This window comes from Trichoplusia ni, chromosome 12 (assembly GCF_003590095.1).
Source record: "Trichoplusia ni isolate ovarian cell line Hi5 chromosome 12, tn1, whole genome shotgun sequence".
In the NCBI taxonomy this organism is placed as follows: Eukaryota; Metazoa; Arthropoda; class Insecta; order Lepidoptera; family Noctuidae; genus Trichoplusia; species Trichoplusia ni.
In genome coordinates, this window is record NC_039489.1 from 1,431,354 (window position 1) to 1,445,568 (window position 14,215).

The 14,215-nt window shown below is 38.2% G+C and overlaps 1 protein-coding gene across 12 annotated transcripts in view; it reads right to left on the minus strand.

Annotated features, from left to right (window-relative positions):
* Positions 1-836: 836 nt before the first annotated feature.
* LOC113499368 (tight junction protein ZO-1-like) overlaps positions 837-14,215 on the minus strand; it is a 134,142-nt gene continuing 120,763 nt past the window's right edge. For 5 of the 12 annotated variants that reach the window (XM_026879826.1, XM_026879822.1, XM_026879830.1 and 2 more), the window contains 13 exons: positions 13,726-13,950; positions 12,751-12,919; positions 12,174-12,280; positions 11,122-11,277; positions 10,689-10,810; positions 10,226-10,360; positions 8,612-8,743; positions 8,055-8,187; positions 7,530-7,685; positions 6,932-7,037; positions 6,625-6,700; positions 3,157-5,813; positions 837-2,120 (listed from right to left, as the gene is read on the minus strand). In XM_026879826.1, the coding sequence (XP_026735627.1) occupies positions 1,897-2,120; positions 3,157-5,813; positions 6,625-6,700; positions 6,932-7,037; positions 7,530-7,685; positions 8,055-8,187; positions 8,612-8,743; positions 10,226-10,360; positions 10,689-10,810; positions 11,122-11,277; positions 12,174-12,280; positions 12,751-12,919; positions 13,726-13,950 (4,398 nt within the window). In that variant the 3' untranslated portion in view covers positions 837-1,896. Of the gene's footprint in view, positions 2,121-2,634; positions 2,716-3,156; positions 5,814-6,624; positions 6,701-6,931; positions 7,038-7,529; positions 7,686-8,054; positions 8,188-8,611; positions 8,744-10,225; positions 10,361-10,688; positions 10,811-11,121; positions 11,278-12,173; positions 12,281-12,750; positions 12,920-13,725; positions 13,951-14,215 lie in introns of all 12 variants that reach the window. The other 7 variants (XR_003401095.1, XM_026879827.1, XM_026879824.1 and 4 more) reach the window with 7 other exon arrangements.

Genomic DNA, 14,215 nt, shown 5'->3' on the forward strand with positions numbered 1-14,215 from the left:
CTGAGTGTTCGGTGTGCTGGTATACTCACGATGCATTTACTTGGTAGTACGCACATGAATTTCATTAATTCATTCGACATTAATTCAAGTCATTAATGCCGGGATTCGAACCGATGCGGTGCAACGGATATATTACTGTACTATGGTGCTCGACGAACAGATATGGGCAGATAGCGAAAAAGGTTTTAGGCATTATTCTCGATATATAGTTGCAATGTGTCTCGCACCCAACTCGCCACCGGTATGCGCCCGCGCGGACAAGTGAATGTGTGAGAAAATCATTATTACATACCGAGTGTGATTCTCGTATTCATAAGTTGATAATTCAGTCTATTTGTTTGTCAATCTAAACTTGTAATGTACTGGGAATGTGTTTTTTCTAGATCATAATTTACTTTTATTTGAATTTTATGCTAAACATGTGTCAGGTTCACCAAGTGGAGATTTAAAATCTTTTTAACTATACATGCTTCATGAATCAAAGAATCTCAACTTTCAAAATGGATTTTTGAAATGATAAACAATTTTTAGTAGTTACTTCTAGATGCAAAAAGTAAATAAAGATAGTAATATTTTTTTAGGGTTAAGCTCATAAATAATCGTTTTTACTTATACAGAGTGTATTGCTAGATTCCTTTATCGATCCATATCTACAATGTTTTGAAAATCGAATAGTTTGTATAAAGTCGTTTAAGCACATTTTCTAGTTAGAAAGCTCCTTGAGACGCTTTTCGTGTGCTATAACTGTGAATGGAGTTAGGCTAATTTAGTTTTTTTCAATAAAGGATTGATAATAAGCAACAATAGCAATAAAAATATAAATAAAACAACACAAATATTTTCATTACATATAAAATTTAATTATCAAGTCAAAGGTAAACTCGTCGTTATCACTAGTAACAAGAAATATACAGTGTGTTAAGAAAGTATACACCAATACAATCATTGGCCCTTATTGCAAGAGAATAAGGTTCAAAATTCTTTAGCAATTCAAGCTGCCTCAAGGTCTAAACTTAAAACGAGGCGACAAAAGGCGGACTCAAGTAATGCAATATAAAAAAAAACATTGCGAATCCTACGGAAGCCGAATAATAATAAAAATCAAATTTAATTTCTAACAATCCGATACAATGTTTATTGCTAAATATTAATTGATTAAATAATAATATTACATTATATGAACATTTAAACTAAAGACTTACGGTATGGTAAGGCCTCTTAATCAAATAAAGTAATATCAGACAATCGTCACTTGCTCGATAGCTTTTCTAAAGCACTTCATTCTGTACAATCCTCTCACACAATATCACTCGAATCAAACCTCTACAATATGAGATTCAGTAAATTCTATTCTCGTGAGACCGAACGCCAATGGATCTAAGGATATAAAAATATGCATTTACTAAATGTAAATTATATTCTACGCTACGTTATCTATATGTTGAACTAGATATAATATTATAGTTACTGAATATGACGTTAGACCATCGCCTCATAAAGTAACATTTGTGGAAGATAGATGGCGCTCTATGTCGTATAGTGCTATCTCGCTTCCACTTTTACTTTGAAAGGCTTCAGGGTCATAATTTATTCCTAGTGCACCTTACATTGACGTCAGGACCCACTGAAGGTAAAGAGATAATATTACGTATTAATTAGCACCACTACTTCACCAAAACAAGGCTGATACGATACATAGGTGGGAATGCCAAACGAAATAAAAGTTTACATTTTAATACTATTTTTTTTTACCAACCACTGGATATAAAAATGTTCACTTTTAGCACTAATTTTTTTTCATTTTTTAAATAAGCATCGACACGTAAATGCTTGATAAATGCGAAACCAAATTAAATTCAAACTTAACGTCATGACAATATGGTTTACAATCAAATACTAAAAGTGATCAACTTTAACAGCTACAGTGTTTAGAGTGGTTGTCGCAGGGAGGTGTATTTGGTCCCAGTCCGTGCTGAGATGTGCTTCAGTGTCCGTGGCCTTGATCGTGAGGCCCAGTGAGGGCACGGCGTTCGCGCAGTGAGGCAGCCGGAGGGTCACAGGCCTCAGGAACACGAGGCCTTGGGGACCGCACATCACTAGTGGGGACAGCATCGCTTCACCTGTTGTTAAATCACAGTTAATACGTGGCAAGGAAAGGAAGTGCTCATTAGAAACTGTGCTTTAAGAAAGTTTGTTTGCAATGTAAGGAGTTTAAGTTTTTTGCGATTTAGATAAGCACAGGATTTAAATTCAAAGGCTTGATTTAAAAATTAAGAAATTAGTGTGCTCTAAATTTCGATTTAAGTAAGTGTTTTGTAAATTTTTTTGTATTAACTTTTGTAAGTGCAGGGGCCAAATAGTCTCAAATTGGCTGGAGCTATGGATAACGGGTACAACATTGAACTGAACACACAAACACAAATCGCAACACATGAATGCAGTTAGTAAGCAGGCAAGCATGAAGAGCGGCGAAGAAGCGAGGCACAACAAAGATGAGACAAAATTAGTAAAATCTAATGAAACGAATAACTGAAGTATGAAGACATATAAAGCTGAGTATAATAGTAAAAATGAAGACGTCATTGGACATACAGTACGGTGCACAGATAACATCAATCAAATCATCAAACATACTATGACGTTGGATGCAAGTAGCACAGTCGCTGACGTCTTCGCTCCTCAATCTCTAAGTACGAGTGTATTGTGTTGCAGAAACTGCGCAAATACAAATGCAATACATGTTTTACACAACCAATGTTAGTTACATAAGTTAGTTTATAAATAAATGATCTAAATTAATGTGCATGAATACAATCGGATGATAGTGTCAGTATTATAAGTAGATATCAATATAACTTAACCCAAAAATGTAATTAAACAGCTGAACAAATTCTAGAAGATTATTCTACTAGTATAAGTATAAATAATGCTCTGCATGCGTATATCGTGCAATAAATATGTAAATATACATAAGGTTGATTTATAAAATCCAAAACATCGAATCTAATATTCGAGGAAAAATTTCGAACAATCACAATCCCCAATCCTTGTGCAATTTCCAGATTCCAATCCATTCACAAATATTAAATGCCAATTAGTATGTGCAGACTACGACACTACAAGTTTTAACGCGTGCTTCGTTACAAAAGCCTTTACCGTTGTCCATATCGATGGGAGGTCCCCCCACTCGCTGGCTCAGTCGCGGATCGGACACCGTAAAGTAGATTTTTTGCTTGATTCCTGGAGCTATTGCTTTTGGTGGTATTATTAATGAAACGCCCCATTGTCTATCCTCTAGCACCCCTCCTTCGCTGTCGAATATTCCCCAAGTCGTGTGTGGACCATCAGGTTCTACTTCATCAGGTTTGTTAGCACCGTTTGTTTCGTTACCATCAGAAGTTGATGGTATTACCGTAGTATTCTGCTGAATCACAGTGGTCTCGTTCTGATTTGACATATTTTGAGAATTCTCCTCGCTGTTCTCTTGACTCTTTTCTAATATTTGTTCACAAAAAGTCACGCTCCTGCTTGGTTTGTTCGCTTTCTCAAGTAAATCTTGGGAAGTATACGGTGTGCTCTGTGGCTTATTTTCGAAGTTCATGCTACATTCAGACGCATACTGGGTTTCCATGGATGTAGTTGATTCGTACGGAACTGGAGCAGTGGTTACTTTCAAAGCGTTAGATATGTGGTCAGCTTTTCCATGTAGCCTGGGAGCATACATTGGTTCGCCTTTCAGAATGCTAGTTTCCAAATTCTTGGATTTTTGTTTCTCTGCGTCCGTTTTTGATTCCGTAAGCCTCAGTTTAGAGAAGTCGATTTCTTGGAATGTCTCAATCTCTTTACCGTTTTCTGCTTCAGCCTTTGTCTGATATACAGGTTCTCTACGAGACAAGTGATTAGCGTCACCAAGCTCGTACGGGCTGCTCCTTGAGCTGCCACTACTCTCCTGCTCCTCAGGCTGTACCACTTCTTTGGCCTCCTGATGAGACTCGTATATAACACTCTCCTTCAAATCTCTCTTCGACACATACAGCGGTTCCCTTATCTTAGCCGCATCACTTTCATTAGCCTCCTTTCTAGTCTGATATATCATCTCTTTCTTTGCTTGATTTCTTTGTTTTATTATCTCTAGCTTCTCCTCTAAACGTATACCGTAAGTTGATTCTTTTTTAGCTAGCATAGCTGCTTTCTGAGACAAGATTTCTTGTTTGGATACGTAAGTGCACTCTGCGGAAGCCGGTCTGACATCGTTTCTCATATCCATCATTTCGTGTCGAGTGCTGTATTGTGACTGTGTATCCGAGCAACTAGATTTTACTTCAGCACGAGTGGCATAAGGAGACTCAGTTTGCCCAAGCCTGGCCATCATTTCTGTTCTGGTGGCATATGGTGGCTCGCTCATACATTTACTCATGGGTGATATCCTTCCGGGATAGTTCACAGGGGTCTGTAATCGCCTGTCAGACCTAACACCATAATTGTTCTCGTTCCATGATGTACCGGGAGGCGGATCGTAAGTCCTTTTTCCGTACAATGGCTCTTTAGCGGACAAATCCATTCTTTGTTTTAGCATATCTTCTTTCGTGCTGTATGGAGATTCAGAAAATCTTTGTCGCAACATTTCCTCTTTAGTTGCATAAGAAGTATCAGGCGTTAGTCTCGTTCGCAGCATTTGCTCTTTGCTAGAATACGGTGACTCACTGTAAAGTGAATCGTTTTGTTTTGCCATCATCTCCTGTTTATTGGTGTATGGGCTTTCAGCAATTAACTCGCTTCTTGTAGCGTAAGGGCTTTCTCTCATGCATTCGTTCCTCGACGCATACCCACATTCGTTTCTAGTTGCGTACGGATTTTCTCTAAGACATTCTTCTCTAGTGGCATAAGGGCTTTCTCTTATGCATTCCTCTCTAGTAGCGTAAGGACTTTCCCTAATTCGTTCATTCCTTGTCGCATAGGGGCTCTCTCGAATGCATTCAGCTCTCGTAGCATATGGTGGGTCCATTAGCGGCATTTCCAAAGTTTGTCGATTCCCGTAAGGGTTCTCAAAACTCTGGTTTGACATTTCTGATCTACTAGCGTAAGGATTTTCGGTAGAAGTATCATAAATAGACGTGTAAGTCCTGCGAGGTTTAGGGATAGGGTCATAAACAATATGATCTTTGCTTTGGTACAATGGTTCTGGAGGTAACGGCTGCGTTGGGTGAAATGGTTCATGTTTAACTTGTTGCTGTCTTTGGTAGATGGGGTCTATTTTGGTAATCATATTAAAGCTGGATGTCTGTCCGTAGATGCCTCTCCTGTTGTACTCTATGAGAGAATTCTGTCTACGCAACAGCGGGGTAACTTTCGGTTCTGTTTCTATGTCACACATGGAATTCTGCCTTCGTAAGCTCTTCATGACTGGTTTAGCGTCATAGTCTCTGACGGTACAGATGGACCCGTTTCGTTCATCGCAAAATGAGCTTTGTCGTTTAAGTATCGGCTTTAGAACCGGTTTCTCGCAAGAGGATGAGTTGCTCCTTTGCAACATTTGGTTCCTGATTTGCGTGTTCCTCATGTGTATGCTCATGTCACCGAGGTCAGACTTCTCACGTCTCAACATCGGCATTTGGGGCGCGTTATGTCTCTGCTGCAAGTCACTTTCGCAGAGTGACTTCTGCCGAGACACTTTTTGTGAATTTTTCGTTTTCGAACGGAATAGATCAAGGACGGCGTTTTTAATGAACGATGGTTTTTTAGATAATTTCTTTTTAGTTTTTGGTGAGAACGTCTCGTCGCGCTCCACACTTGAGTTCATGGCATCTGATGAACTGTGGACACCCACAACCAAACACCCACTTAGTTACTCAATGATAGATAGAATAGGACATTTCAGAACGTTCAACATATAACACTCAGGTGTACAGAGAAAATAAGTCAAATTGAACAATATTGAAATCTCTGATATGTCCCGATGGGCATGACAATTTTCAACAGATAAATTTTGTGATTCTAAAAAAGCATATTGAAATAATGGTCAAGAAATATCAATACGAGACTAATACAGACATACTTAATCATAGAATAAGATAACACATAAATAGATAAAGAGGAAAATGGAGAGAGAACAGATTCAATAAAAATACATATTGAATTGTAAAGACAGAGAATAAAGAAACTTAATTCAATATGCTTTTATGACATAATCATCAAGTTGCACTAAAATGCAGACACGCACTGCCAATAGTTTGTTCCGAAACAAACAACTATATACTCTAAAGATTACAATGTTATTACAATTTACAGTCTAACGCCCCGATATAAATATGTTACAAAAATATATGTATACTGTTTATATACCGCATACAAAACCATAACTAATACTGTGGCCCAACAAGACATTGTTAGTCGTTTGTGAAGCGATTGGTGTTTGCATGTTAGAGCAAATTGTACAGGGGCTTACAACTTTAAAGACGAGAGAAAATTTGAATGAGTCTCAGGAACATGCAAAAATATCTAGAGAACAATGATCAAAGAAGAGTTTATGACTATGAGGTTTTCTGATCAATTTTGACATGTTTTGTAGTTCTTTTTGTATAGGGATTCATGTAGTTGTCGCTGGTGGATTGTGCTGTATCTTACCTTAAGTTATGCATGTGTTGAGGTTTCCTGTAAAGCTCGAACGCAGAGCCGCGCTGTTCTCTACTACCTGCTAAATCTGTAATGAAATTTGTTTATTGGTTACCATGGCAATCTGTCGTATTACAAACAATGAGATCGAGAGAATCGTAGTTCCAAAACAATTGACATCGCAAAATAGTGAGAAGCGATACAAAATGAACTATAAGACGTGTATACATAAGATTGAATTTGTACTGTTCTATCCATAGTGAGTATACTTCTGTTCAATTAATCATATCGATCTAAAAAGTTAAAAATAGTAAGTTACCTATGAGATGTGGATTGTGTGGAAGGTTGATGGCTCGGTGATGCGACGGTGGTCCGGAGTACGGCGGAGACTGCGGCGGCATCTGACCGCCGTACATGTTCTGCTGCTATTGAGAAAAAATGCGTTACAAATGAAACAATATGTGGTTTTGTTTGTAACCCTTCGCGTTACGGTAAGTTGAATTAACGATGGTTTGTATTTCAGATTAAAGAAAACTATAAATGTGTGTATAAAAGTAGCCTATGTGTTAATCCCAGATGTCAACCTTCATATCCAATTGCATTGAAATCGGTCCAGCCGTTTGCGCATTGTGAGATAACAAACATACTCACATGCAAACTCATTTACATATTTTTGCACTGGGTTAATGGATTCAATTCCTTCATGCATCGCGGAGGTTTTATAACCATTCAAGTCGCACGCACATGGACACCCAGACTTATGACAAGCATTTCTAAATCACTCAAACGCTTATCTTATTGGGATGGAGACCGCGAATAGTTACTCAATTTAGTAATACTGTTATTAATTTTTCCTTTTTTTTTTACCTACTTACTTATTTTATGCCTATAATTATTAGTATGATGATAATGGTTACCTGTTGGTAGTTGTTGTGGTTGTGGGGGCGGTGTGCGGGCTGCGAGTGTGAGTGCTGGTGCGAGTAGTGCGGCGCCGGGGGGAAGCCGCGCCCCGCGCCCGGGGGCCCGGGGGGGCCGGGGGCGCCCGGGGCTGGCGGACCGGGGGGGTCCAGGCTCTACACGAGGGAGTATAGGCGTGAGTGGGGGTCGTCGTAATGTGGTATAAATGGTTAGGGGTATCAATTGTTAGGTGCTAAATCGTTCAATGAAGTGATAATCAGTAACTTTTTTGGATTTTTATTTTACCTACGTGTGATACAGTATCTCTGATGCATTTATAACATAATTTTATTATTTTACTTTAATAATAAGTATTAAACTTAAACTGTAGCGTTTTAATCGCTAGAGTTTAAGTGTAAGAGTTTAGACTACATTCAATCATGACACTTTTAATTCTTTAAATTTAATTCTTCTACGAGATACTGGAGGGAACCAATGTCAAATGTTCTACTAATCGCAATATACCATACTAATATTAATCTTACCCCGTTTCTGGGATGATGGTTGTCGGGCGGGCGGTAGTGCTTGGGCTTGGGCGGCGGCACGGGCTTGTAGGGCGGGACGGCCGCGCCGCCGCGACCGGTGTAGTCCGCTTGAGACGCCGAGTTTGTACGCCCACTTATAACACAAACAAGAGGAGATAGAATCAGAGTTATGTTAAGAGAAACGCAAGGTATTAGCAACGAAATCAGATAAAGAAACTGTAGTCCTTAGTGATATTTAAATAACTGGTCTTTAAAAAAAATGTGAGTACATTTACGTATTTTTTATCACAACTATAATGTATGATTGTAGTCACAATAACTTAAAACAATTGATTATATTTAAATGCTATCAAAACAAATTTTCCTTTCCGATTGGACAATAAGTTTACAAATTAAATCGAAAAAAAAATCTCTGAAATACGTTATTAATGAAGAATGATTTTAAGTACGAACAAAATAAGATAATATAGCAATATACTTTTTTGTTGCATTAAATAAAATAAATCTTGTAAGGAAGCAATACTTATATAATATAATACAGAAATATGTTTACGTACCTATATTTGGCATGGTCATTGGTAGGCACATTCGGCAGCGATGGTCCCCGGGCGTGCATCGGTGTGTGGGGGCTGTTGCCGTTCATGGGGGGCGGCCGGCTCGACTGGGGGCTACGGTACTCGGGGGGCCTACTAATAAAAACAAAAATATATTAGAATGGATTACATGAAAATAAATAAATGCGGACGACATCACATACATTGTTCTGAACCCAAAGTAAGTTGCTAAAGCACTTGTGTTATGGAATTCAGATACAACGAAGGATCCACAAACACCCAGACCCGAGACAATGTAGAAATGTGAATTATTACATTGACCCGACCGGGGATCGAACCCGGGACCTCAGAACTAACGACACCTTGAAACCTGTGCGTACGCCACTCGACCACAGAGGTCGACTAGAAACGCGGATCTTAGCACTGTAATGGTGCGTATATAGAAATAAAGAAGAAGGGTGAGCGATACGGGGAGCTGTCTATGTTAAATTTTGACTGCACGGATAGCCGAGTGGTTGAGGTCACCACGCCAAACCCACTGCGCATCGTGTCGCGGGTTCGATCCACGAATGCTTGTTCTGAGTCTGGGTGTCTTTGTGCATGTAAGTTGTATGTTTGTAAACCCCCCGCGACACAAGGATTGAACTCTTTAGTGCGGGAGTCGTTAAAAAAAAATTGATCTTCAATAAATGATACTTTTAAGCCTAGTTAGTTGAATGGATTTTGATTTGGAAATGTTGATCACAAAATTAAAACAGACCAATAAACTGGTTTTGTAGGAAATTATTCTGCGAAATCTTCATCAACCGGTGAAATTTAAACTAGGATAAGAATATATTTTTAGTTTAAACTTTCCAATTAATCAGTAATAACGACAAAAAAATATGAAATTGGACCCAAACTTGGATACATGTTTAAATTACTTAGTATTGTATTTATTTTATAAGGTAATATAAAAAAACCCTACTTGTACTTCCTCATGATAACACACTTTTTCAATCACTTATACACCAAAACATTTACTAATATCATTTCACACAATCTTCTTCAAATCCAAGAGCGACAGCAAACACGTCTTCACTATTCTGAAGCATTTATCACACTAAGAGAATACAAAAGACACCTTTTCTGAATCGTCTATTGTTTAGTTGTCCTTTGAATTTGGCAGAGGATCGAAACTTTTAGAGGTTTAGGGATTAGGTCACTGTCTCGTATAGAAGACGCGTGGTGTTTATCAAGTTATGGTATTTTTGTAAGTTGATGAGTTTTAAAGCAATTGTTCTTAATTTAACTTTATCTATACTATCTTTTTTTAAGACTCCCGCATTAAGAATTATAATCCTTATGTCACGGGGGTTTCACAAACATTTAAGTTACACACACAAAGACACCTAGACTCTGAGCAGGCATGGATAACACCAACGCTTGTCCGGGGGACTGAACCCGCGACCCGTCGGGCATAAGGTGTGTAGTTTGACGTGATGAAATCGACTTCAGAACTTAATAACAGCTCGCTTAGCATGCCGTAAAAAAGTCTTTCACCACGAAATACTTCTTATTCTGGTGCCTTTGTGCCTTCTCCATATAACCTAAGACTTAAGTTCATTAATATATTACCTGTAGTTTTGATCTGGACTTCTGTAATCGAGTGAGTTGTGTTCGTGCGAGTTGGAGTTCCTCTGCGGGCTCTGCGTCATGTTGCTCTGGGACATGGCTGTCGGGTTTGGAGGCGGTGGAGGCTCCATTTTACTGCTAAAGAAGGAGCAATAATTATGGAGATGTAAATACAGTTCTACGATTATGAGGCACTTAAAATCCTTGTGGTCTGTAGGGTTTGCCAATATTCAATTTATAAGCACAAAGATCATAGAGCATAAGCATAATTTGTAACAATTAATAATATAATCGATTAATCCACTCGATTATTCGTTTATCAATAATTACTGTTATTATTCGTGTAGTTAAATAATCGTTAGATTGATTATAATTTATAATACATCAAAAGAATAAGCTACCTTCGAGTCAGGTAAAGCAGGTCTTTAGTTAATTCTGACAAGAAAAGATAATGTAGATTACTTACATAGACGGTGGCGCCACTTTGAGGTCGTCGGGCGCGTTCGGCGGCAGTCGGCACGAACCCACCGCCGAGCCGTTGTTGGACGCGCCGCTGTAGTCATACGCTGTACCGTCGTATGAACCTTGCTGTTTTAGAAATAAGGATCAAATTAGATTAACCGGAACGATAAGGGTTTGTAAAAAATTCAACAGTCAGACATGTATTGGTAATTTTACTGGAATAAATAATAATACTAGCAAATACTGAATTTGAATAATATTTGCGTTACTATAACTAAAAGGCGTGATTTGTCACTAATCACGACCGTAAATGTGTTTTTGTTGGAACAATAAGCCTTACAATCTGTACGAATAAACTTATTAAACCAAAGGAACTTGCACGTATTACTAGTCACAGAAAACTAGACCTTATTGAAACTACATAAGGTATATATTACCGGGTTGTTAGGGTGTCGATGCCTGTCCAGTGAGCCCTGTCCCTGCGCGGGCTGTATGATCATGCTGGTTGGGCGCGCAGTGTATGTCGCGGCCTCATCACTGCCGCTATCTTTAGGCGGCCCGAACAAGCGCTCTTGGGCACTTGGACGGTTTTGCTGCGAGAAAGCAATAAAGGGGTAAGAAAAAAAACGATTTTTTCGCAGGATTCATGGACCATTTGTGGATCACACAATTGCTTGTCCTACGCGGGGATCGAACTCGGGGTACGTCGCGCACAGTGGATTAGGCGTGCTGACCTCAACCACTCGGCTATCCGTGCAGTCAACATTTAATTTTGTCTTTTATCCAAATAATATATTTTGACCTGAATGATAAAAAAATGTCGTTAATTATTAACTCTGACCAGTTTGCGTGATGTGATTCAACCTATTTTACCTAGTCAATATAATACAGCATTGATAAAACAATGAACAATAGTCATTATCAGAGCTAAAATGTTTTGAAGTTAAATGATGACGTTTTTACATCAAAAGTAATTTTTGACTGGAGATTTCTATTTACATCAAGATTTTTTCATGTTTTATTTGATTTTGTAGATAGCTTTTTTTTAAGTTCTTTTATCTGTTATTTATTTTCTAGTAAAACAAAATTAATTAAAATCTTGTTTACAACTTTTAAGTATAATCCATTTTTTTCTGATTTATGGTCCTTTGGATCAAATCCCAAGGGACAGAATTTTTATACTCTTAAATTTCAGTCCAGTACCACTCAAGTTCCTGAAGTGCAAGTCAAAATACAAAATTGATTTATTTTGTGAACCCTTTCTCCTATTGCGAGTTTGCTGATAGTTTCACACACAAGAAGCATAATTATTCTATGATGATTTTTTTTCTGAAGTAAATCATCTTTAGGCGGATCTAGGAGGTAACTTAGGACGACAATGCAAAGGAAGCTAGTCACGACAATATGGCGTCACGTTTTTATACTATTCGGTTTTTAATATTTATGTTTTTTTTTTGTCAATAGATTAAGTTTATTTTCTAATACTTACATTAGTATTATGCCTGAGGTTGTGCGGCGGGCGGCCGGGCGGCGGCGCGGGCAGCAGCACGCCGCCCGCGGGCCGGCTCACGGTGCCGCGCGGGGGCAGCTCTGGTACTAGCAGTAAGGTTTTGTTCATTATACATGGGCAACTATATGTTAGTAGAATTATTTAAGTTGTATTTTTGTTTGTTATTATACAAAGAATCGTTTGGAAGGTTTTTAAGTGATTAGAAAAAAAGATTAGATTAAACGAATCTGGTAATGGTTATAAAGAAATATCATTGATCATATCGGTCTTTAGGGGTCTTTCCCTCCTCTTTCCGAAAACTTATCCGGAAGAAGAATTAACTGTTAAAGGAGATTCATCGTAGTTGTTCTACTATTTAGTATCGGTATTTTGTTCACTGATTGGACATGTCAAACTTAGCGTCAAGGGCATAACAAAAATCTCTTCGGTCTTTGACCACATTTGACCAGTTACAAGAAGGTTATCTCGTCACCAAAATACTTATCTGTGCTTAAGGTAACACCTAACAACATAGAATCCCGCTGTATAAACACATAAATAAAAACCAGTCACTCACCGGTACCATACAACGGGGAGTGCGGAGGCGAGTGAGTCATGGGGTTACATTGGTACGGGGGCGCCTCGTTATTGCCCATGTTGTGGGATTGGTTGTGATTCACGCCGTTCGTCGGAGCGCCATTCGTAGTCGCTGAGAAGCCGTACTTGCTGTCTCCGTAGCCGCCTTGCTGTAGGCCGAAATGGGACATTAAAATATATTCAAGTATACTAATATTATAAAGTTTGTGGGCTTATGAAGATGTAGGGGATAATCTCTTGATCTATTGAACTGGTTTCGTTTTTTTTTTTTTAAATAGAAAGCCTCACCATTTTTTTGTGTTTAATGTTTGAGGCTATATTAAGCCGAAAAATACGGCCTAAAGATATGCGCAAAGGTCAGCTTGTACAGAAATATTTCAGTTTTATTTCATGCTCATTTACCAGATTTTTCTCTTGCATATATAGCTGCAATTTTGGAAGAGGTCTAAAGTGAAGTCTGACTCACAGAACTAACACTTTTTTGTTTTTTTTTTACCACCACTTTGAGATTAGAAATAATAAGTTAATGATGTAATTAGCTTGTAATTAGCTGAATTAGCTAAGGCATTATTTAATATTGTTATGTTACAAAGTTAGATGTATTTTACAAATTCTTTATGATTTCGTTAATAAAATTAGAGACAGGTTTAAAGTTAGTTATACAGTTGAAAGCGAAATTAGTTTAATACAAGAACATATTTTTTTTTATGTCGGATTAGATTATTCGAACAAGGAATTAATATTAAAACATTAACGTGTAGTTTAGCATATTATAAACTTGGAGGTCTACCACCATCTTTTAAATTAACCTTGTTGCGGTTGGAAGAGCGAGACAGCGCAATCCCCGTATAGAGCGGCATCTCGCTTCCACAACCGCGACAGTCTGACTTTTAAGAAGTGGTAGTAGACCTCCAGATATCATTACAGTATTATTTTTTAACAGTTTCATACAAACCGTATAAGGCGGTGGCACAGCGTCGGCCATATGGTTGATATCGTCGTCTCGATCCATATTATCCTGAGTCGTCGCGATCGAAGGATCCGAAGACGACTTCACGAGTCTTGGCGCCGGCGGGGGACTCACTTCCAAGTCACTTTCAGGACTCGAAGCGTAAGACAGTCTGTTCTCAGTACTCGAAGACATTGAGAACAAAAAGTCGTCGGACAACGGCTCAGGCCTCTGTTTCCGCCATTTTCAATATCGGCCATTTTGTTTCGCAGCATCCGGTAAGGTGGGTTATGGAATGGGGTGACAAGACAAGACAAATGAATGATTGCATATAACACGGTACAGAAACTAAAGGGTTTAGCATCTGTATGATTAATGTTTTTGGATATTTACACACTTTAATATCGATATTCAAATGAGTATTTAATCAATGTCAATTTTAAGCTATATATATTTTTTACTATTAAACATTTTGGCACTATAAATATTATTTTAA